At 39.9% G+C, this 25483-nt stretch overlaps 1 protein-coding gene across 1 annotated transcript in view; it reads right to left on the bottom strand.

The window, feature by feature from the left end:
- Positions 1-604: 604 nt before the first annotated feature.
- GALNT9 (polypeptide N-acetylgalactosaminyltransferase 9) overlaps positions 605-25483 on the bottom strand; it is a 122236-nt gene continuing 97357 nt past the window's right edge. The window contains exons 7-11 of the mRNA XM_008502757.2: positions 14457-14642; positions 10948-11085; positions 8576-8671; positions 1484-1651; positions 605-751 (exon numbers count right to left, since the gene is read on the bottom strand). Of these exons, the coding sequence (XP_008500979.1) occupies positions 605-751; positions 1484-1651; positions 8576-8671; positions 10948-11085; positions 14457-14642 (735 nt within the window). The remainder of the gene's footprint in view (positions 752-1483; positions 1652-8575; positions 8672-10947; positions 11086-14456; positions 14643-25483) is intronic.

Here is a 25483-nt window from a genome sequence, read left to right as displayed (position 1 = left end):
CGGAACAGTCTCCTTCTAGAAACAGAGACTCCTAAGCAATCAACCTCAAAATTTATCATATATTATATTTCCAGTGTTATTTACAGATCATTTTGTTTAGTACAACGAACCAGACATGCTGAAAATGTAGGATTTTTCCAGTCCTCTCTTATACCAAGTACAATAAAAAAGGCACATAATTATTCACCATAGGAGTTGTGCACCGGTCAATAACTTAAAGCTAAAAAGCCACCCATCCAAGAACTCTCTCTATGAGGCAGTATTGGGATCTCTCCTTTGAACTCATCATAGAACCATCTGTCTCTTCATTCCCTTAGAACTTCAGGAGCCCACTTTTCTGTTGTGTTCTGCTCTTCACAAGATTTTCAAAGCAACAGAAAACTCCTGTTCAAGTTCCCAGGTCATCTACAGGAGCAAGGACGAGTCAAATAGGGCATGCATGTGTCTGCTTTTCTTTTTCTCCTTTTTACCCCTGAATGCCCAACTAGGGGGGACTCTTGAGAGCCAAGTTCTCTTCCAAACTAATTTAAGACAAATGCCTTGCAAGATATGGCACACTGAGCAATGGACAAGAGCAGGAGAGGCAGCTTCCCAGCCCCTGCAGTCAGTGCCGACCATGTTTTATCCAGTTTCTAATCATCCATTTCTGCCCCGAGCACCTTTGGACGACCAATCTGAGCCCAAAATTTGCATCCTTTGACATTTCCACTTCTAGACAGCGACCAGTGTCTCTGCTGATGATTGGACCATTCTGAGGAAAAAAAAAAAAAAAAAAAGATTAGAAGATTGAATAGAAAAGGTGGGAAGACAACATGAAAAATAGTGTCAGAACTGTAAATTCCTTGAAAGCACTCTAAAATGCCTCAAAAGCTCTGTATCTATCGTGATAAAGTCCTGGAAAATGCTAGAAATTCCTGGGAGAAAATAGGTAATCCATACAAAGTGCCAAAACAATTCCTAGATAATCATCTATTTAGAGATTGCTAGAAAATTCTCTGGAAATCACTGGAAAATCCCTACAAAGCCCTAGACAATTCCTACAGACCTCAAGATACAGGAAATCCCAGAAACTAAGAAAGCTGTTGAAAATCATAAAAAATGAAAGCTGTATATCTAGAAAACCCTAGAAAGATGCTAGAAAAAAAACCTAAATAAAACTAGAAACAGAACTTCCTGGACACTAAAAAACTAATAAATTACAAGCATGTTTTTGACAGTCATTACAGAAATTGAGAATACTTCAAGAAAGGATAACTAAAAATTCCTAGAAAGCATACCCCAAAATTCCTACTCCTAAGAAAAGAAAATTACTGGATAGCACATGACCTACAGAAAACACAGCTGAATAATTCCAGAAGACATAAGGGGAGATTCCTGGGATAGTCCTCTCCAAACCTGTTTTTTCATTAAACAACCTCTAGAACAGCTTTTTTTTTTTTTTTTTCCAATTGATCTCCACAAGGCTCCTTGAGCACTTCCATACCTGTGTGAAATCCCAGAACCTCTGTGCTGGCCTCAGGACATCTTCACACTTTTTCAGAGTTGGTGTCCTGCCCTTCCCATCATCAACCAGGCATTTGGAGTCAGGCAGGAAGGCAGTGGAGCCCAGTGGCCCCAGCTGCAGGACACCTTCAGAGCTGTAGCGGACAAGCTGGGGTAAAAAAAAAAAGGGAATTTTTAAATCAAAGCCTCAGGGAACCCTGCAGCTGCCTTCCCCACAAGCTGCTGCCCCAGCTCTGTGTTCTGCCACGTGTTGGGACGTTCCTGGTGTGGCACTCCAGGGCACAGCTTGGGAGACTTTGTTTTACTGCACAGGGTCTCTCGTGGGACACAATGTTCCCTCTTCTGTCACACCTCTGCTCCCCACAAGTCCCCTCCTGCTCTTCCACTGCAAAAGGGCAGAAAAAAGTGGAGTAATCACTACAGAAATCATAGCCAGTCAGCAGGAGCTGACTGAACAAGGACAGGATGTCAGTTTGTCATGCTGGTTGTTGAAGAGCTCTGTTAGAGGCTATTGAGAGCAACAAATCTAATTAGCTTTTGTAAATAAATGTTACTGAAAAAAATCCAACCATGCAACCGGTATCCAAAAATGTGAGAGGAAAAAAAATCATTAGGGAAATAACAGCAAATTTGCTAACATATGTTTCAGGCCTAGATAATAAAGAATGACACACTGATATTTCAGCTTTGTGTGAGGCTTTACTGTTCTGCCACTTAGTGATGTGGTGAATGCTGAATTAGAGTCTTCAGGTGAGGGCCATTTATTACTTTAGAGGGTTCTTTTAGTGATAAACTGAGGCAAAATCATTCACATTAGTTTTACAGGAGTGTAGGATTTTTTTAGTCTTTCCTCAGTTTTAAGTGGTGATTTCACTTGCCTCAGGTTGTTGCAAGATGAACCTCTCTTAGGGCACGGCGCTCTGAGGTGTTCCAGCAGAAGTGCACAAATGGTGCTCTGGGTCTGTTGCCCCCAGGACTGGTTACCCTGGCTCAGTGCTACTGCTCCAGATTCAACTGACCTCTCTGCTGGCTTGCTCAGGAATGAGCTGAGCCTGTGCCTCAGGCCTCACCTTTTCTTGGCCCCCCAGTCCTGCTCATACGCAGTGGGGGCCCGTCCTAATCAGGCACAAGTGGGCTTAACACAAGCTCATGCCCTCTCCCTGGTAATTAGTGGCACCTGGTTGCCTCATTTCACTACATCAAGTCGTTCACATAAAAAGGCCCCCAAGAAAAGAAAAGAATCCCTATCTAGAAAGTGTGGTAAAAAAAATTGTTGTCTTGTAATCTCAGTGTGCCAGAATATATCACATTAATATTGGCCACAGAACTGGTGGGTGACAGCAGGCCTGAAGAACACAATCTTGACAAAGGAAGGTTGATTTCAAACCTTTTACTCTGCCTCTTCCAGATCTGATTCTTCTCTTACTACTATTTGTTTCAATCTGAATTCTAACAAAACCTCAAAGTTTTAAGGGTGGTTCTGAGATGCTCATTTAGAGGGCAAAGGGGCTCTGTCAGCTCTCTGTCACATTGCACTGAGATAACCATGATAGTGATGGAGATCTCATTTATGAGTTGCAGAAATTAGAAAGTAATCTACTTAATTACTGCTGCTTTTTAGATAGTTGAGGGAGAGCCTATTGAGGCAGAAATCAAAGCACATTAAAATGAAAATGCACTATGTCAATTTGGCAGCAGGGCAGGATGTCAGATCAGATAGATCTACTTCTTCTTGGGTTTAAATCCAGTCATTATAGCATGAGAATATTTTGCCCTTCTTATTTTTGAAGCAGTCAAGTGTAGCACCTGGGTGCCACGAGACTGCAAAGTGGAGTCAGCTCCATGGCTGATATTCTGCAAGGCTGCAGGGTGAAAAGCTGAGCAACCAAAGAAATGCAATTATCACTCAGGAAATTCACCTCCTGTCTGGTCTGACTGCTATTATATGGCTGAAATTACTTAACAGGAAAGGGAAGGGAGGTCAGAAGTGCCTGCCATTTATTGGATGCCACTGACAAGTGCATGAGATACCATTAAGAGTCAATCAAAGAACCTCAAATCAGAGCCTGGCTTTCTGCCTCCAGCCTTATTAACCTCAGCAGTCATGCTGTGAATAATCTTGCTGGTGGTAAACAGAGCATGTTCTGCTCTCTCCCAGACCAGATCCCCTTTGACAAACTATGTCTTCATTTTCCCACCTGCCACTTCAGAGCAGGCATGTGAAGCACAGAGCTAGAACAGCCCCTGCATTAGGGAAAGCAGAGGGGTAACCCCATAAGGGTGCTCTGTGGTGTGAACAGTGGCACTGTACTGTCTGTACACTAAACTGAGACACTACTTTTGCCTTTTACTCTAAGGATATGGGGGACATATGTAAAAAAAGCTCAAGAAAGCGGTATTTCAAAATATGATGGGACTGCCAGCTCAGACAAATTAACTTCCTTATTTTTTTCCCTCATAAAGGAGGGAGAAAAAAACCACCTACAAATTGTTTTTCATAGTGAAACCTGTCCGTGTATTTCATCCTTCTCATACCTACTGGATACTCAGCAGAGTTCAAAGGAACTGCAAGCATGACTCAAACTCACACTGACTGGGAAATGTGTTCATCTTGCTGTCTTTATTATATCTCTCCAGGTCTGAGATTCTAAACACAAAGAATATTTTAGACCATTTTAATTGATCCCACACTACAGAGCAGGCTGCCCATGGTGCTGGTTTTGATTACCAAGCTAAGGCAGAGCTATCCAGGCTGCTATGTGGTGTTTTGGTACCTGGAGAGATATAATCAAACCCACTGTTTATAATGGGCTGCCTGCTCTGTGCTATAGATCAGTTTTCCCTGTGGTTTAGGATAAGCTGTATTTTCTGTACCAGTATAAAAATGGTCTAAAATCTTTAGAATCTCAGTAGCACAGTAGTCATGTACTTGGGAAAGACACTGCTACCCTGTGTATTATTTCTGCTTAAACCTGAGGTTATAGCAGAGCTTGTGTATTTTCCACCTCCACTATGAAAGTGGCAGCTGTGGGACAGCTCAACAGGCAGGGATGATTTGGTTCTGTGAATTGTCATCTATACAATAACCAGACAAATAGATTATCACATGCTCAATTTTTCTGACTCTCTACTTTCTGCCAAGAGTTCCAACAATCATAAAATCTTGGGCTTATCCTAAAATTAAATAAAATTCTAAAAAAACCACCTACAAGCAATTATATCAGTTCAGAACATAATACATAATAAAGCTTTAGTGCCTCCTTCTGGGAAATCAGACCAGAAATTAAGGTTAAAGAAACTACGATATGATTAATAACATCTCTTTCCAAAAGCTTTATATCATAACTTCCTAGAGACAACATACACTGTGAAAATAAAATTAGCATTAAAATAAGTAGACTAGAAAGCAGGAAGTGAGATACAGAGTCAATGAAATTGAGAAAATGACAACTGCTTTGTTTGAATTTGATCTGAAGTGCCACTCCCATACTGAAACAAAATAACCTCTGAATTTGCATTAGGACTATGGGCATGATACATCACACCAAATTCATCCCCAGTGCCAGCCAGCCAGAAGCAAAGGAGTCCCTTTTATTTATTAAGGAGTATCAAATCCCATTAATTAAAGAAAAAAAACAAAACAAGTCTGTGCAAGCCTTGATGGGCTGAGTCCTGGGTATCCACATACTCCCATTGCAGTCTGTATGTACATTTTTTTATGCATCACCCGAGGATGGACACCTTTGCTCAATTTTCCCTTTATCTAAGAAGAGCTGAAGGATCCATATAAATGACACTGAAGCTAAGTGGTCTATTGAATACCCCAAAGATCTAATCCTGATGTTATCTGCTGAACCTATGATAACATGATAGCTTTCCCTTCAGCTTTCAGAAAGCTGAGCAGAATGGAAAAGAAGACACAGATTGTTTATCACAGCCACCATATCTGCTTCAAAAATAGTGAGTGGTGCTGCCTATGGAAGGGGATGATTCAGGAGCATCAATGTGAGAAGTAAATTCCAGCTTTTAACTGAAAGATACGACTTCAGAAAAATCCACTCATGCTGATTTTCAGTCAAGTGGAAAAAAGAAGAAAAAGTCTAAAATAACAGCAGATAATTTTTTGTAGGAAGGAGTTACCAGGATGGCCCTGGTAGTTTTCCACACTGCATTTAACCCCTTTCTCTCACTCTTGCTCTCAAGCAAAAGGAAATTTGAAATGATCCTTGAGGATAAGGTAATCTCAGCTGACATGGAAACTGAAACAGAGAACTCTACAGGAATCCAAACCACCTTAATTCCCTCGAATATTACCAACACAAGACAAACACAAATTACCAAACTTGGAGTTTTGTTACAGAATTTTACCCACTGCTTCTTGCTGTGGGTTCTAGCTTGTTCATTAATGCTGGCTGAGAAGCTCCCTTTTCATCCACCCTGTGATGAGCAATCAGAGCTGCTACCCAGCCTCCAACTCTGGCAAGCCACAGCTCTACCAAGCAAAATGTTCAGTATCTGCCCTCAAGTGACAGTTTAAGTAAAGCCTTTCATCTCTTAATCCATCTGTTTGCAGAGCTGTGAGCTCCAGGAACCCAAACCTTGAGATCTCCCTTCTTTCTGCTTCATCTGAGTGCTGAGGGTGTTCTCCCTTCTCCCTGAGAAGGCAGTGCCTCTGCCTTCTCAGTTGTGAAAAGGAAGAGAGGAGGGCAGAGAATGAAACTGTTCACCAGGGCTTTGCTGTCCCTGGATGCCATTTTATTAACTTCTCTTTCACACACACACACACACATATATTTATATATATATATATATATATAAAATCAGTTCCACATCACAGCATTCAAGAGAGTCTCTGAGACAGTATTTCCACCATGGCTACAGAATTGCTTTTAGATGGTTCAAACCCAGCATGTCCTGTAAGCATTCTAAGCAGCTTCCAAAACAACACAAAGCACTTTTGGGGGGGTCCACCCTCCCATATATACAACTAATCCAGATCTGCATTCAGCAGGGGTATTTTATGACCTGTGCTGGAGATGAAAATGGCAGCACCTGAAAGCTAAACATAACAGACAACTGTGCTCACCCAGGCTGATTAAAATACAGACTTAAAAAATGTTTATTTAATATATTAAAATACTTGCTGTCAACACCTTTCATGCTACGTGCTTGAATATCCTTGATGAGGGTTTGTGCAGCTGTGCTTCTCATACAGAATTAATTTTGTAAATTGTGGTGAGATGATAGAAGTTTTCCAGCTGTGTAATCATTAATTAACTTGGCTGCATTTGAGTGGCTCCAGCCCATGCTTGTCTGTGAAATACTCAACTTAGATAAAACATCACCTCTGCTTTCTGCTTGGTGTTTCTTATACAATAAAAACTTATTTTCTCTCTTTTTTCTTTTTTTTTTCTTTTCAGGAAAAAAAAAAGGAAATGGAAGGTTCTGCAGGGTGATTTAGTAGATTAATTTTTTGCCTTTCCCATACTTTCATAAATCTCACACATAGAGAATGATTTGGATTTTAACACTTCATGAGGAGTCACTACCCAACTTTAATTTATTGGGTGGTAAACACGTGTATTATTACATGAATCTAAGAAGAGAAGAAGTGTCTAGTCTAGGGCCCACAGTTCAAAAGGCATCATCTACTAGGCAACATATTTACATCTTACTAAAAGGAAAATGACCTGTTCCTTAATAGAAAAATCATTGTTCAGAGCTGGAGCTGAGCTACTTTGCCCCCAGATTTAGGAGTTAGTCAGGAGAAGCTGGGCACATCATACTTACTTTCAAATAAATTCACAGAAACTTATGCCTTTACTTACTTTCTTCTGGAAGTCAAAGCATACGCTATCAAACAGGAGTCATGGATGTAAACAAGTTAAAGGCTTAAATTGCAAAATAAATTACAATCAGAAACATTTTTTTTTATTCTCAGCATTCGCATGATGATAAGAGATTAGATATTGTAAAGGGACTTTCTGGAAGGACTTTAATTTGCAATTTTCTGGGCAGAAATAGAAGGGAGCAAGAGACTGAACTCTCTCTGTGTGCCCTGACATCTCTAACTAGAGTCTTCTTGGAAAGCTCATTTGCATCTAATTAAGCAACACTATTTTGATACCTTACTCAAATGCTGTTCCTTCTGCCTCTACTAAGAAAATGTCAGTCAAAAGTTCCACAACAATCCTGCTGAAGGTGGACATCTTATCAGTAGGAATTACTGTCTATTTCACTGAATTCCTGTCTATCTCACTCCATCAGCTTATAATTAAGCACAACAGGCAATATTTATATTTTGCAACTCTTGTTATGCTTCTCTGTTAAAGTACAAGCCAGGACTCCAGATCAATATATGTATGACTGAACATAAGATAATTGTTAAGTCCGTGATAAGGTCAGAGTTTATTTATGCATGAGAATGTTCATTAATGTAGTCTTGATTCAGATGGTACTTCAAAAGAAACTAGAATTACATTTTGGAAGAAGCTAAAGCCCTGGATTTAAATAATATCTTGCTTGTATTTAAAAAACAAGTAGCATCAATGTGAGCATGGAAGGAAGAAATGTCATTTCAAAATCTTCAGACTTCTATAAGAAAATAATAATGCACCCAGGGACTGACAAAAAAGAAATATTCTATTTTAGAAAAGTATTAAGTTTAGATATATTCTTAATTCCCTTTGAAGTCAACGTTAAATATGTAGTTAACTTCTTGCCTGCTTGGGGAATCTCATCAGCAGCCTCTTGGAGCTCTGAACAGTCAGTTTAAAGAGATGCTATTCCTAGAATAATTCATGTCATAACAAGAAGAACTTCTCATTCATTAGTCTTTGGTGAATCTATCTGTTATGAAAACAAATTTTCATGGTTCTTCTTCTGTTTTCATAACTGGCATCTTCAACCTACAGATTCATATGCTGAACAACCTTGAAAAGGGCACCCGAGAAGACTGGAGTAAAGGCAGAGATTTTCCTCTGCGGCTCCAAAACACCACATTTCTTACTTCTTTCATCTGAAAATTCTTTATGTTGAAATTCTCCCTATTGATGGGATTTTAAACAGTTACCTGAGAGGACATTCCATGGCATGGGTAAAGGATTGCTTTGTCATCTTCTTCAGCTCCCTGATCTAAGCAGTAGCCGCTTGCTTTGCTGTTACGCACCTGTAACCAGGTCAGAAAAGAAGCACTTGGATTAGAGAGAAATGTTTAAGATGCAAGTTCAACCCACCTAAATCTTAGCTGTACCACAGTTAGTGAAACAACTAAAATGTAAAACTGTTCTTCTCTAAGGAATACATGCTTATTCTCCAGGTATTACAGGATGAAAATGTGAATTTGCTCCAGGAAAAGCCATTTGGACAACCTGCTGTCTTTACAGACTTTGGGGCAGAGTTATACTTGCTCAAGAATCACAAGCCCATAAAATTCACTCTTAAGAAACTCAGGCCAAATTTTGCTCCAAATTAGCCTTGGGTAAATATAAATGTTGACCTTGACTTCCCCAAACACTACAGGAACTACCCAGGAATGGTGTTGGATGTGGCACCTTTTCATTTGCTCCTATTGCTTGTATCAAAACAAAAACCATGAAAAATTTGGGTTTTAGAGAGACATTTTGAAACAATCAACAGTTCAGTTTTGGTTTAGACTGTGAAGTATTTGTCTGTCCACCTCTCATGTTATACAAATAATTTCTACATTACATGTTGGAAACATTGGTAAATAATCTTTCATATTATAGTGTATGGGCATAACAGGGAATCTAATTGGATAAAGGGCTCACCAACAGCTACATTTCAGGAGGTTATTTTATGACTTAGGTACTATAAAGGCAAAAGAAGATGAAGACAGCTTTACGACATGGCTTGAAAAAACTGTGAATTGAGTCAGTAGGAAATGTATTTTTACTGCTGTTTCAATCTGTTCACATCTACTCAATACATCTATTTTCCTTTAAATTCACTAAAATCCAGGCATCTTTTCCTCCAGGAAAATAACCAGAAAAGAAAGCATTTAATAACAAGCTTGATGTCATTTAGAATGAAATCACTATTTTTTTCATTAGGGTCATTGTAAGACTGGAAGGGAACTATGCCAGTTTATTCTAGCTAAATAGCTTGTGTGGCTCCATTTTATTATAAATTTTAATGAATTAGATACTGGCATCACTAAACTTCCTGTTTGACTCAAGAACCTTCTATGCGACCACTCAACAGAAAAAAAACCCACAACTTTTTAGAGCCCAGCTTGCTAACCATCTGGTGTAACTGATACAACATTGGCAGTGCTGCCAATGTTCTCTGCAGTTAACAGCCTCCTCAGAGCTGACAGTTACTAATAGCTCCTGGTGAATTTACTAAATGTCTTTCCTCACTTACTGCCAGGGATAGTTATATTAGGATGCAAAGTGATATTATGCAATAAAACTTGACTTTGTATCAATATTTGAAGTGCCTGGCTTATTTTTATATGAAGTCAATCAAATGGAACAGAAAGGAAGGATGCCCACTTAGTTGTCTTGTGTGAAAATACACTGCCTTTGGATTTAGTTCTAGTTCAAGCAGACAATTAAAACAGAATCTTAAAAAATCATGCAGCAGGAGAAACTTCACCCCAGTTGACAGTCACAAGTGACAGCAGCCCTTGTATTACAGGCACATGTACAGATTCAAAGAGCTGCAGAGGGCATGTCTGACTTCTTTAAAGATTGGGGTTGAGAATACATTGGAGCTTTGGTTGGTTCACAAAAGAGCAAGAAATGATACAGACAGCCCAGGTGAACCAAAACATCTACACGTTTCTAACACACTGGGATCAAGCATTCTATTAGAGGTAAGTAACCTATCCACTCAGCTGTCTCTGAGTAGGTGTTCCAAGGTCTAACTCAATACCAGGACACAAATGAAAATTCAGGATCTGAGAACAAAGCAGCAAAATTGTTTTTCCTCTAATGACTTTTCCACGAGCAAGGACATGTTGCTTTTTATCCTGAACAAGGAGGATTCTGGAAGTGAAAAAACCAAATGAATGTAATCTTTATAGTTTGGCAAAACCCAAAGAAGGGGTGGTTCTTTACTTAAAAAAACAATTCATTGAACTCAACTGTTCTCATTAACTGTAATTTATTTAGATCTCCTGACTGCTGATGTTTTCTTTGTGATGTCTGTGGCATCCTATTTGGGAATATGGTTACCTGGAGCTTCTCAATTCAAATGTCAGCCAAGGAGGTTGTGTGTCAGTGGGAATGATTTCATCTGCTACATTTCACTGAGTGCTGCTCAAAGCCCCATTTCTGAGTGTTGATTAAAAGTAGGGGGGGGGCATTTCTGTTGCTACTACTGGGCTGAATTGAAATTGCTCTGTACATATTGATACCCCCCACTAAGGTGAAAGGACTGCTCTGCTGCAGCCCTGATGCATTTTCAGACATACTCTACCTCTCCATAAGTGACTGTATTGTTATAAACCCTCATTTCAGGGTAGACGTTCTCCAAGTACCACTTAAAACTCCGGCACTGCAGTCGCTGTCGTAGAGCTATTCTTTCTGAGACATCTCCAAAGTCAACTCCAGGGTTCTACACAAAGCAGAAAAAGAATAAAGAAATCTCACTGCATTGACTTTACTGTTGTTATCTTTACTGAACCCAAATTGGAGTTCATTTTGTATACCAAGCTATAGTTCCCTCTCTCTTTTGTGAGTAACAGCTCATCAAACAGCTGCTGTTCAGAGTAGACAATAAATATTAATGAAAGCCAACAGAAAGAGGATAACAAACATGAAAAAAAAAAAACCAAATGTAAATCAAAACAGTAAGAATACAATAAGTACGTTGTTACTTACAGCAATTCTAAATGTTTGCAATCAAACCTGAACTCCATTGCTTTCAGATTCATTAGGAATTTAGGCTGTAATTCTGGTCTAAGATATGCCAGCTTGATCATGGTTTACTCTAGTAACAGCCTTGGGTACTCACTAATGTAAATGAGATCAGAATAGACCTGTTAAAACTTCAAAGCAGAGCTGCTAAAAAAGTCATTAAGCTCCATTTTATTTGCATATACCAGCCTGATTTTTTTACTGGAAATGAAGCTCATTTGTAGACTTGAGCAGTTACACCCAAAACCTCTTCTTCTTCTTCTTCAGAGTTTAATTCATGTTTGAATATAAATCCCATGAAAAACTCATTCTGGAAGAGTCAAATCAAAATTACCAAACCCAGCCATTTAAAAATTGCCAGGTCCTGAGTTAGTGTCTGTTGATTTTAATAACAACATAACATCACAGTTCAACATTGATAGTAAGAGACCTCATCTAAAAGTCTTTTCTGAGAGTGCATGAATCAAATGAAACTGAAACTGGGGTGTCCTGCATGGATGTCTGAAGTGCCTCGTTTGTTTCCTCCAGAAAGCTTTCTGTACATTTCTTAATTCTGTCTAATGCAGGGTTACAAGACAACAGCAAAACTTAGCTCAGGGTTTATTTGAATCCCCAACAGATGCCTTGTTTTCAGAAGAGAATACAAAAGTAACACTGAACAGGTTTTTCTATTTGCCACATAAAGAGTTTGCTGTGCTCACTGCTGCTGCCTGATGCATACTTTGTCATGAGCTCTCTATGCAGCATCCAGTCAAATGGATGTTAATTCGGGTACTTCAGGCTGCATGGAAGAAGAGCAGTTCTTGGAGGCACTCAGAACAATAAATCATTCACTATAAGGTTCCTTTATCACCAAAACTGTCAGGGAATAGACGATAAGCAGGGGCAGACCAAATAATTGTTTAGCTAAAGTAAAGCTCTCCTGCTGAATTCAGGTTCTAGGAATATGGTCTGCAGATGAGTCTAAAGATCATCTGCCAGTCACCATAAGTGTTATGCACAGATACCTCAATAACTTGGCAGGAAGCAGGTTGTTGAAAAAGGTTATGAAAGGGTTAATCTGGATGGGTTTTGATATGGAAGACAACACAGACTCTACTTGCCTTCTTTCTACTTTTTTCTGACACGAGGCACTTACAGGGCCCTCTTTCCAGGGCCATTTCTACAGAAGACAAGAGCAGCAAATCGAGCAGCTATGAAAATTCCATGCTCTGGATTAGCTGCAGTCTTCATGTGCAGGTTCCAGTGAGATGGTACAAGAATGAGGTGTCCACAGAATTTAGCATGTGGACATATAATTTTAACCAGGCAATAAGGTTTCTGGTTCTCCTGCAGAAGGTTTTTCTTAGGGCTTCTAACAGTACAGTACCTTTTAGTCATCCCAACTGAATTCTACACTGGAACAGCTCTCTAACACTGGCTTCCCTTCCTTGAGAGCTAATGGGGTTATTTTTATGATGCACATTTTATCAATCAATTTATTCTATGGAAAGAAAATTTTAATGTTCAGTACTTCTGCTGAGTTTATGTCTCTTAATGTAGATGTGCCTTTTTTTTAAGCACTGCTGTATAGCTCAGTGCAGAAAACTACATCAATAAGTAATCTCAGAGAGATTAAAGGAAATCATGTTTTGGTGTAAATGCTTATTTAAATGTCTTGTCTTTTCTCAGAACTCATTTGCAGAAGGCATCAAGCAAACAAATTTACCAAGGTTACTACTTTTTCATCTCCTAGTTGAAACGTACTATTTTATCAAATAGATGCAGACAGGGCCAAAATGCCTCTAAAAAATTAGATGGATGCTGCTTTTTCCTCCTACTAATAGGGAAATCTTATGTGAGAAAGAAGTTATGCAGCATGGCCTTAATAAGGCAAAATAATTCTCTGCAATTACCTCTCATGCCAAAATAATTCACCAAAACACATCTTCATAGAGACCTAATTTCCAGCATTGCAGTAAGTAAAATTAGGACATGTGTGGCCATCTGAATATTCAGACATCTCATAGAGAAGACTTAAACATTGCTTCTGGAGGAAAATGTGTTTGCACAGCTGCAGCAGGAATGAACAAAAATGGTTTTTTTTTTATTACCTAAGTATGAAAATACAAGTATGTATTTAGGACACAGACTAAATCTGATGACGTCTTTGACAAGACTCCTGTGGCTTTGATGAACTCTGGGTCATAACTCAGTGTTGACAAAGACACTGCTGGGTTTCCCCTCTCTTCCTGTTCACATAGGAACATTCTTGTTTCCATCCACTTTTATCAGCTCTGGACAAACCCTTCACATATGGATTAACTAAACCAGCATCACCTACAGATCTGAGTATGCTTACCCTCAGCCACATTCCCAGTGCCCCTTCATGCAAATAATTTGGATGCAAATATCACTAAAGGATCCAGCAGTAGTCAGCTTTCCCTGACTGGGATATAACATATACCTCTTCTCTCAAAGAAATATGCTCAGTGAAGGTGTAGTATGTGACATACTTACAGAATAAAGTGATAAATTGAACCTGCAAATTTATCTAGTATTTATATTACATGGTTTCTTAGAGGTCTCCACATGCCACCTGCACTTTGTATGCACAGTAAGAAACAGAATGTGTCCACATTGCAACTCTCAGCCTGTAGCCAATAAAGTGAGTTAATGTGTGATTCTTTTATTGCATACTTGCTTTTTTATGTTGGTCAGGTCTACTGAGTCTCATGATGAATGATTATATTTATTTATGGACATTTCTGTAGTCCTCACCACTGTGGCATATGAACACCTCAAAGTTTAATGGCATCCCAAATTAATGACTTCTGAGGAACACATAAACCTGAAACATCGTGCTCTAGTTCAATTATAAATCTGTGTCACCACTCCTGAGCACATAAAACCAATACCCAGGCAACAAATTCACATGGCAGAACTCTGTATTAAGCACCCTCCAGCATGAAAACACCCATCCCCCTAACCCTGGGCAGCTGCAGTAACACCCTTCACCTCACAGAGCAAACTAGGAGCAGCCACCCAGGTTTCTGCCACTATCTTGGAGAAAGTGAGCCCTGCACTTACTGCCATGGGGATGTTCCAGGCCATGTAGACGTGTGACTTGAAGTCATCCATCCAGACCTCAGCAGCCCGCAGGGCGTTGCGCTTTGCATAGTAATCGATGTCGTTGTTGTAGGGCTTCTTGGTGCGCTCAATGTGTGCCACCCGAGAGCAAGGCAGCACCTCCATGCTTCCCCCACACTGCCAGACCTGGGGGAGTTGGGAGGAGAAAAGGAGAAATGGTTATAATTTCTATTTTTTTTTTTTTAACATAATACAACTGCTTCTTTTCAGATGCTGTAGATGGAAGGTTGCCTGCTAGGAGAAGGATACTGCCAAACAACAGCATGACAAACAATACTGTCAAACAGGATACTGAAGATCACCTGCCCTGGGGGTGAACCCCCTCTCTCTGCACATGGGCTGTAGATGAGTCTGAGTGATGCAGATGACTGTGTTAGGTTTAGATACCATAAATATCCAAACGCTTCCCTATAATGGCACAGTTCTTGGAAGTGTTAAGCAGAAGACAAGTTACAAGGTGGTAACCTCTGTCAGAGGATTTAATGTAACCTAGTGCTTGCTCCAGAAACTTCAGCACAAATCAGTTGTATCCACTGGCTGCAGGGGGGTTACCATGTCAACTCTCCAAGTCAACTAGCAAACTTTTAATAGCTTAAATCTGACTACCAGAAAAATCTGCATCCATAAGCATCTCGGATGTCCTACTGCACACCAAATGCCTTTTATGTGGTGATTTGAACATGACTTTTGGGAAAGAGAAGGAAACAAATTACCCACGTGTACAATACCAACAGAAAACAGAAAGCATGGAAACACACTCTCTCACAATGGAAACTTAGACTTTGATTGTGAGCCCTTCACTTATTCTTTCCTTTTCCTAATCTACCCCCTTCAGACCTCACTGATTTGCAGCACAGCAACTGTCCCACACTTTGCTCTACCTTTGTCATAAGAAACAAGCACTGCCTTACCTACTTGAAACAGAACATCCCATGAAAATTTTAACCAAGAATAAAGACCCAAATCTTCATGCAGGATGTCTTGTTAAACTGGACACAAGCCAAGATGTGCATTTATTCAGCAACAGAGGTGACTGCTCTGTGAGCACAGAAAAAGCATTTCCTACCCAGTGCTCCTGCCCTTTCTTACACACACAGCAATCACCTCCCAACTCCCAGAGGAGCACAGGAGGTGCGGCCATCACCGTGTCCTCCTTCCCAAGCTGGGTGAGCAAATCACACAGTTGCTTCCCTGCCTGGCAGCAAGGAAAGGAGAAACCTCTGGTGCAACTATTTTGTGTGCCTTTTCCTGCAGGCCAGGCACAGAAGAAGCAATAAATGACCATTTATCTCTCTGCTCCTGAGCTGATGAAGATGGATAATGGGGGGTTAGTGGAGACTCCATCACCCAGCCTTCCCAGACACCAGCATACCCATACTGTGCCATTTTTTCCTCTTGATAATTCACTGTCTGAACTCTGGCAGGAGACAAAGAGGAGTTGTCTCTGTGAATCAGTGAGATTCAGAGTGATGCAGGGTGATTGAAGCTTATGTTTCAATACCCTCAGGTCTGCACTTAGTACCACAGTCTAGCTCAAATAAAGATATTAAAATATAATCCACTGCTTTCCAAGGTTGCCTTTTACTGAGCAAAAGAGCTCATTTTCAGACAAGATGTATTCTGTAACACCACTGGGGCAGTTCTCCACCTCATCTGCCTTCTCAGGGACAAAGATAAATTGCTTGGGGAGTGGCAAATAGAACCTGCTCTTCCAGTTTTGTTTTGTTTGGGTTTTTTTTTTTGGTTAGGGTTTTTCTTTTGTGTTGTTGTTTGTTATTCTTAGGTAATTCTTATTTGCAGTTTTTCATACAGTTCTGTTGTAAATCGCTGGCCACTGGAATTTGTGTTTGATAAATGAAATACACTGAAAAACACACTGCTCATAAATTTGGACTGACATATGCTGAGGGTTCCCAATGCAAAGAGAAAGTGCTACCAAAAAGAAAAAAAGTGAAAATCAATTCATTTCATTGATTTTCATGATCAGAAGGGAAAACCAGCAGTACACTTTTGCCCAACTCATCCTGGAAGTCAGCTATTTAATGCTCAGCACATTTTTCTTATTCTTGATATGGCTAATGACCTTGTAATTTTTATTTATATATTTTAGTACCAAGAGCAAATCCATTATCTGAGTGACAGATTTACAGCCTTCAAATGCCAGTGCTCACGCAAACCTGAAAAGCAAAAGGTACTAAACTGAAACATTAAAGGAAACAGTTTGGCGCCTCATCTGTAAATTCAGTGCAATCATTTACCAGGGATAAATTCTCCCCGGATGAAATCTACAGGGAACTCAGACACCTGGCTTTGAAGAAAAAGTGACAAAAAAAAACAAAACAAAAACAAAAAAAAAAAAAAAAAAAAACAAAACAAAAAAAAAAAGGCAGCAGCCTGGCAGCCAGGATCCTGGGTGCTCAGCAGTCAGTGGGAATTTGCACTGCAGTGTGACCGCCCCATCTGCAATCCTCCTGATTGCTTCCCATTTATCTTCAGTCCCTGCTTTCCCCTACTCCTCAGCCCCATTTTGCTCTTTAAAGACAAAATCTGAAGAATAGGAAGGAAGGAAACAGCCAGAAATTTTGCTTCCTATGAAGATGCTAATTTACCCCCAATTTTTTCTGGGAATGGGTGTAACACCAGTTGGGGGTGTTCTCCAGGATAAAGGTGGAATTTCCAGTCCCGAAGTGAACTGGATGTGCAGCATGCAGGAAGAGGAGGCAGTCAGATGTGTATCACCAGGCATAGATCACCACTCCATGTTTCTCCATACCCCAAATAAATGCTGCTTGACTGTGGGTCATTTCTTTTCTGGCCATGCAATGTCTCCTGTTTCACTTCATGAGGATTAGTTGCTGTTCAGTGGAGCATTAAATTGTCCCCACAGCCTTTGAGTTCACTGCTAAGTCAATCTCTTGTCTTCTGCCTCTCCAGCCAATGATTACTTAAATTTACATAAAATGAAAGAGTTTCAGTAGTACAACCAAGTATGTGCACCCCAAACCAGACCACATCCCAGCAGGTAAGAGCAGTCAGATAAGAGTGAGATGAAGACTCCGGACTTGTGTCTGAATCAAGAGCATGGGGAGATTCATCAGCACCTTCTCCTCACTGGGCACAGAACTAAAAGACACGTGTGATCCAGAAAACCATTGCCTGTCTGCCTCTAACAAGATGTCTCTGAAATTCAAGGCAGGATGAAAGAACAAGGAAGGTTTAACTGCATGAAACAGGTGAGAGAGAGACTGCCCCTGAAATGGGCTGATTCTCCTTTGCATCCTCAAGACCGTATTTAATGACCCATTTAACAGTAGCAAACAACTCATTTCTTCCCAGTTCTAACCATGAAAAATAATCACACGTGTGTGTGAGCGTTTTTCAAGCAGACTTCTTCCAGGTACCTTACCATGGGAAGCAAACTCTTCCTACCTGGGAGCACAGAGCAATGAATGGTTCATTTACTGAGAACGTGGGAGTTGAACTCTGAGCTGCTCCCTTTTGGGTGCACATCACCAAAAAGCAAACTCAGCCATGTTTTTTCCTCATGGAGAGGCAAATTCTCATTATTAAACTTTGTTTCTGGCACCACAGCATGCACTCATCAAACCTGCACAGCAGTGCAGCAGCCCAGGTTCCTGTGAAGGTGGATAAAGGCTCAAAAGACGCCCTGGGCTGGGCACAGGAGAGGCTCCAGGCAAAGCAGAGAAGCAAAGAGGCTTCACATGGTCTCAAGTTGTGCCAGGGGAGGTTTAGGTTGGATTTCTTTACGGAAAATTTCTTTATGGAGAGGGTGATCAGCCATTGGAATGGGCTGCCCAGGGAAGTAGTGGATTCTCCGTGTCTGGAGATATTTAAAAAGAGACTGGATGTGGCACTCAGTGCCATGGGCTGGGAACTGCAGCAGTAGTGGATCAAGGGTTGGACTTGATGATCTCTGAGGTCCCTTCCAACCCAGCCAATTCTATGATTCTATGATTCTATCATTCTGCTTTCTGTGCTCCTTGACTCCACGCAGCTTCCACAGCCCAGGGACTTGGCTTTGCCTCTGCCAGCATCACACTGCACAGCATTTTAATACATGATCAAGTAATTCCAAGAGACACTCAATTTATTTGCTAATTGTAGCTAATTTCTAATTTCAGTATTGCCCTTTAGGCTGCTATAAACAAAACTGATAGCAATATAAATGTTACTATAGCTGTGTTACTTTAGCATTTTTACTGCTAATTATCTCAATCAACTTTTCTATAAACAGACATATTAAGTATTAAGAAGTACAAGTACCCACATCAGAGGTGAATTACTAACTGAATGATAATGTTCATGGTTTGCACTACAATGATTTACTAGCACTATCTATCAGGGATTCCACTACCCTTGAGATACTGCTGTCCTGCAGATAAAATATTTACCATTTGTTATACAATAGTCAGTTGCACGTTGTATTTAAAGAAAAAGAGGAGAGACAATGTCTTGTTTACCTTGGTTCATCTCTGAATGAAGGACAGGGACATGATTTAGGAAGGCAAATAAATAGTTCTTCTTTAACTCTTGCCAAAGAAGAGTCCAACTCCCCTAAAGCAAACTAAAATATTACTGACATTACAACTTGCAGTTGTGTCATGCCAGCTTTATCTGTTTTCAAAAGCTCACAGACATTTCAGTGGTCCTTTGCTAAAAGGAATAATCTCAGTCTACATCTTCCAGAGGTCAGAAAATAATAAGAATCAGCTTCCAAACATGGATGTGCCAGCAGGATTCCCTCATTTCTGACGTGCCCAGCAGAGCCTCTTCCCCAGAATTTCTGCAGTGGCTTCTGGCAGAGGCAGCACTTCAGAGGTGGATGTTCAGCACATCCTGAAACAAAAAACTTCAAGCTAGAAGGAGATACTGATGTTTTATAAAACCAGTTCTGAACTCCACCTGAGCAGCACTTCACAGAAATATCCTTTTGGATTTCAGACTTTCTTTTCTGCATGAAGCCAAGAGAAGAGATGGAGGAGTTTTCAGAGCAGCTCAGATATCCCTGGTTTATGATATCCCAGCATGGCAATTCATAAAAGTCAGGAATCTCAGGTTTTCTTCAGTTTTCAAAGCAAAGCCTACCAAAGACAGATGTCCTCTGGACTACCCACACACACCTACGGCAGGCCTGGAAAAGATTTTCCTATCATGAAAAAATTTTCACATTTTTTAGAATTTTTGCTGTCCTAAATTGTCAAGAATAACATATAAATTAAATGTTGTCACCAGTTAAAACACAGGCTTTTTGTCATCTCCATCTTCCTCCCTGCAAAAAAACTACTCCAATTTTATTTTCTTAAACTGAACTATTAATATTTTCAGAAGATCTGCTTGGTGTTAAAAGCTTTTTAAATATGAGCATAATTCAAACCAAAAGGTCAGTTTAAACTGAAAACAGAAACTTTTGTTGTAAAAACAGCAAAATATCATCTTTTGATGACATTTTACAAAAAAAGGTTCTCATTTAGAAATTTTGCCAAAGCACAACCTTTCCTTAATTTATCAGCTGGAAAAGCCTCAAGACCCTTTCTGCTAAAGTTAAAGGAGGCTGGGGGCTCACCCCCCTGCTCTGAGAGCATGTAGCCTGAGGATAAAGATGCCTTAAATCACTGTGACAGACCTTCCAGATCAGCATCCAGACAGTGATTAAATGGTGGCTCCTCAGGGTGAAAAAAAGTCTAAGTACTTTCTGGCAAAAGTTGCAATAGCTGAAGGGCAGGAGGACATGGAACCCAGGTAGTAAATTCACAGCAGCACCTGCTGCTGCTGAGCCTTTCTCAGCTCCTTTTACACCCAAATCCTTGTGCACAGCAAAGTTAGAGGAAAATTCCTACTCTGATAAAGCCCAAGAGAAAGATAACTTGTAATATTAAAAACAAGAATATTAAAAAAATGAGAAGACAGTGCTGTAGTTTTGGTCTCTCTTTCCAGTCAGCCATGCACCAACAAGTTGTAAATCAAAAGGGGTTCTTCAAAATAAATTTAAACAGTGACAATGAGATTTTTTCCATCTAAAACACAGGAGCTTTCTAATTATCCTCTAGTTCTTGATGGATGTGGCAACTCTTCCAGTGCCCATCCTATAAACAACAAATGAGCATGAATTTAGCACACTTACGGTTCTTGTATCTCTTACATTGATGGTTGACATAGTTCACTGAAAACTGGTTTTTCAAAATAATTTATAGCCTGACATTTTCTTGTTTTCTAGTGGAGTTTTATTGATATTTTTTTCTTCCACAACCCCTCACTGCAGACTGGAGAGTCATAGTTAATCAGATGTGCTACATAAAGTGCTCTCTCTCTTTTTTTCATTTCACATTGGAAGTTGTTGAAACCAGGAGGCTGTCATAATCAAACATGTCATCTGGCAAAATCAATCATGTGGTCTCATTTTGTTCATCAACTACATTTTTATCATCATCTTTAAAGGCAGACATAATTATGGCTTAAAAAAGTCCCAACTCTCGGTTCTCAAAATAGCCTCTGCTATTTCATGGTGCTCTTAGAGAGCAAAAATCTTTCCATGCTGGGACAAAACAGCTTCTATCAGAGAGACCTGCCAAAAAAAAAAGGATTTGAGAAAAGAAACTGCATCTCAAGACCCACAGTCTGTATATTCTGTCAAACATTTCAGGGTAAACTTCTGACCTATGCTTGTAAATTAACAGGACGCAAAAGGATCCTTTGCTTAACTGCTCATGACATCTCTGTTGCAGTCCTTGCCTTTTTGGTTTCACCTCCTGTTACAGCAGTTTATAGATAATCTGCTAATAGCAGATATCTAGGGAGTGCAACAGAATCTCACACATAAAAGCTAATTCTGTCTCTTATGCAACATGAACTTAATTTGAAGACAGAAGCAAAGATGGGGAGGATAGAGCAGATGAAGTCTTACAAGTCTTTAGTAGGTCTGGCACTACTATTACCTCTCCTTATGATTATTACTATTACTTCAGCTGCCCTGATGATCAGTATTTGGAAGCTAACTGCTTTTTCCAAAACCATTATGAGAGATTTTGAGGGTGTTTTACCTCCTCTTGCAGAATCATCTCATGTGAGGTTTCCTGGCAGATTGAAAACGACACTTTTTCTTTGCAGGAAAGTAAAAAAATTGTTTTAAAGATGACATGTGATTATCCTGTAAAATTTATTAGGGCTCGAGCTCTAAGTTTTGCTCCCTTGGGATTTTCTGATATTTACAGATGAATTGCTCTCAGAGAAAAAAGGCAATGGGACCATAATGTTCTTTCAATGAGACACTCAGCTGGTACATACTTTCTAAGATTCCTCTTCAGGAGCAGGTTTAGAGGTTGTCCTTCGTGTAGTTCTTAGAGGTTGCACAGAACCTCCAGCCAGCAAAGATCTCAGCTGTGACAACAGTGAGAAGATAACACCCTTCTGTTAACCTTCTTATGGAAGAAAATAGATAAGCATAAAGAAATTGAAACATCTTCTAGATAAACTCTTACTCAGCAACTATCTTGCTGAAAAGATAAACTTTATGTAAAGACCAAGTCTGATAAATTACTACCCAGCTGCTATGGGAGGGAGAAGGTAGGATTTTAATGATATTAAAAATGTCCCTTACACTTCAATCACTAACCCAAGCACAGGTTTTACAAGTAATATTGCACTGTTGTAAAAAGCCTGTGTAGGGAAAAAGCTGATGACTTTGTGTTTGAGGGGAAGTCTTCTGTTTCAGTCCCCTTCCCATCTCAGAGGTACAGGGATTATTCCCTGTGACTACATTATAGAAAAATTGGAACTCCAATTAAGAAGAAAAATTAAAAGCCTTTTTATAAAGTTAGGTCCCAGAATGAAAACACTCACACTAGAAACACCTGGGGTTGGTCTACTCATAATACCAGATTTTGAATTTAAACTTTTTGAACTCAGAAAGAAAAGAAGAAAAAAAAAATGACACAGCAAGTTTGTAGTCACATACATCAGATCAAGTGGCAGCTGAATTACAGAATCACAGAATGGCTGAAGTTGGACAGGACCTCTGGAGGTCATCTGCTCCAACCCCCAACCTCACTCAAGCAGGGAGCTAGAGCCAGGTGCCCAGGACCATGTCCAAGAAGTATTTGAGTATCTCCAATGATGGAGACTCCACACCCTCCCTGGGCAACCTCTCAAAATTCTCTCAGCCATCTAACTTCAATTAACTTCCTTCAAAATGGCAAATGAAATGTTTTTCACACTATTCAGGGTGCCTGTCCTAGTATGTCAGGGAGATAAATTACATTTACCACTGCAGAAAGGGCAGACAGCAAGTCTGTAACTCAGAGGTACTTTTTCTAGCAGACAGGTGAACACATCAGCCTAAAACTAGGCAGAACCTCTAATAGCATCTCCCTTCGGTTGCTACCTAAGCTAAGCCAGGATGAAAGTAAAAGGGGAAAGTTCTTCAACATATTTTTTTTATTTAATTTTTCTCCAAAGAGAGCTCTCTGCTTCCTTGTGGAATACCATTAGTTCACACTTTCAGTCTTTTGCTAAAGAAATAACACTTACTGCATGTTCAGCCTTCTACAAGAAGGCTGCAAAATGATAAAATACTTCCTGGCATTTTAGCTGAGACCACTGGGAAGAAGAATAAAGAGAAAAATTTAGTGATGCTTCCCTTAGAATACAGTAATTCTTGAGTAAGGAAATATTGAAACAGACTGTCTAATGAAGTGATCACAAAGGGTCTTTTCAAAAGACCCTAAGTGGAGTTGTCCTCATTTGTGTTCCCTTTCAACAACAGCTCTTTAAATGATCTTTGTATATTGTCTGCACTAAATCCTGTAGGGTGGCTATTTTATTTTAAAGAAAAAAGCTTTTGGGCTGCAGGGGATCCATTCAGTGAGAGTTGTTATGCTTATTGTGACTCTGCTGCAGAGCCAAGGGATTTACTGTATGCTCATTAGATCCTGTTTTGTTCTGAAACAATCTTTTACAATGCAAATTTTAGCATGCTGATCTACTTAGGATAACACTTTCTAAAAAAGGCTATTAAAATAAAAGCTGCTTCTAATGCAGAAACACCACAGACTCAGATTAATTACCAATATTTTAGGCCATGAAGACATCTGTTGTCTCAGCTTGAATTCAGCTTTGAACATGGTTACCAGAAGTCACAAGGACTCTGTTACAGGTACAAAGCAATGCCAGGGACAGTCACAGAGCTCAGAGCCTATGGTACAAAACCATCAGAGATGAGGCACATATGTCAGCTGCCTTCTTGGTGCCTGGCCTGCAGAAGAGCTCTTTGCTCAAATGCTGGCACCTGAAGCATTTAAGACAGTGGAGAAGAATCATCAGCAGAGATGTGGATTCACCAGGACCTCTGGAGGACTCTACATGAGATGAGAGGCAGGAGTTCTCCACAGCCCTTGCTGCATAAGCATCCCAGGCACAGTGCTGAGGAAAAAAAAAGCAAGCAAGACAAATATAGCTGGAAAAAAATGGCAGAGTTGAGCAGAAACAACTCACTGAGCTCTGGTGCTGGATGCTGAGCACTCAGGGAGCTGTGATAGTTTCCATCTCCCAGGAGCACTCTTTTAAATTCATGTGTGGCAGCTGTGACCTGCAGCAGTATTGATGGTGTGGGGTGCACTCTTGTTTTTCAAAGCATTAATTCTATCTTGTTCCTCCTCTGTGACCTTCCCAAGGGAGCACTTGTATGAACACAGACCGATGAATATTATCATCCAGGAGATATACCTGATAGCTCATTCTTAATAGTTCCATAAATCTCACTAAGTCTTAGTGCTTTAAATGTACAGCAGAGATAATACTGCTGTAAGGAATAGTGTGAACCCATCTCTCATAAGTACAGGAACCAGCCAGTCTAGTGACACTATATTAAAGCATTCTCCCTTCTACTCTGATTAGCAGAGCTCAAGCTGGAGGTAGAATTTATCCTGAAAGACTGATCTCTAGGAGGATAATTAATAAAACATCAGAGGTAAGCAATGAGAAAAAAAAATTGTTCCCAAGCAGAAGTACTAAAAATTCGGTATAGTAATTCCAGATATCCTTTCTCATACATTCCTAAACCAGATCAGCAAACTAAACATGCAATTTATATTTAAAAACCCACAAATCATCACCTGCTTATACTGGACAAGTTCATCTGGTTGGAATAAACACCTGCTCACTAAAGCAGCACAGACTTATTGAATTCAGATGATGTCTTGTTTTATGCAGTAAGTGCCAAATCCTTAATATACACAAGATGCAGATGTGTGTGCACATGATGTCCACTGGGAATGCTTGTTTATTTGAGATGACAAACCCCTGATTAAGATTCTCCTCCTGGGGAAAACATCACCAGTGCTATAGGAAGGTGCTGGCATTGCCCATAAACTGGAATAAGGTAAGAAGAAAGTCAGGACAGACCAGACTAGGTCCAACACCAAAAGATGTCACCAAAGTTTGAAAAAGAAATAAAAAAAGCCTCTGACCTACAATGCCCTTTTGCACAGGCACAGCTACTCTTGGCTACCTGAGCTGGAAGAACTTTAAAAAAAAAAAAAGCAAAACCAAAAACCCCCTGGTGAGTGTGTTACAACACATTTTAACTTCATCTTTCAGACTGAAAAGCAATACACATCTGGATTGATTTTTGGATACCTTAGAGGAAAGGCACAAGTGCAGAGAAGAGGAACTTGAACAGCAGAAAGTGCTATTATGTTCTAGTCATTCACTCTGCTTAAATGCTTTATTGCTGCTATTAATGGACAGATAATGACATTAATCATGGGCTGTGAAGTGACTGCCAAACTAAGCTATTTTATATGGACAGATTGCTTCACCTAAGGAGCTGGGAAAGGGGTGCTAGTTGGGTGATACACAAAAGAAAAAGACTGATTTTGTTGGACAACTCCCTGAAGAATCCCTGGATCCTGGAGCTGTTTTCACATGTGTGGATTTGTTGAGTCCCCAGGGAA

The sequence above is a fragment of the Calypte anna genome, chromosome 15 (assembly GCF_003957555.1).
Source record: "Calypte anna isolate BGI_N300 chromosome 15, bCalAnn1_v1.p, whole genome shotgun sequence".
NCBI classification, from domain to species: Eukaryota; Metazoa; Chordata; class Aves; order Apodiformes; family Trochilidae; genus Calypte; species Calypte anna.
The sequence above is the reverse complement of the archived record's forward strand: the minus strand, read 5'-3'. Positions and strand labels throughout refer to the sequence as shown.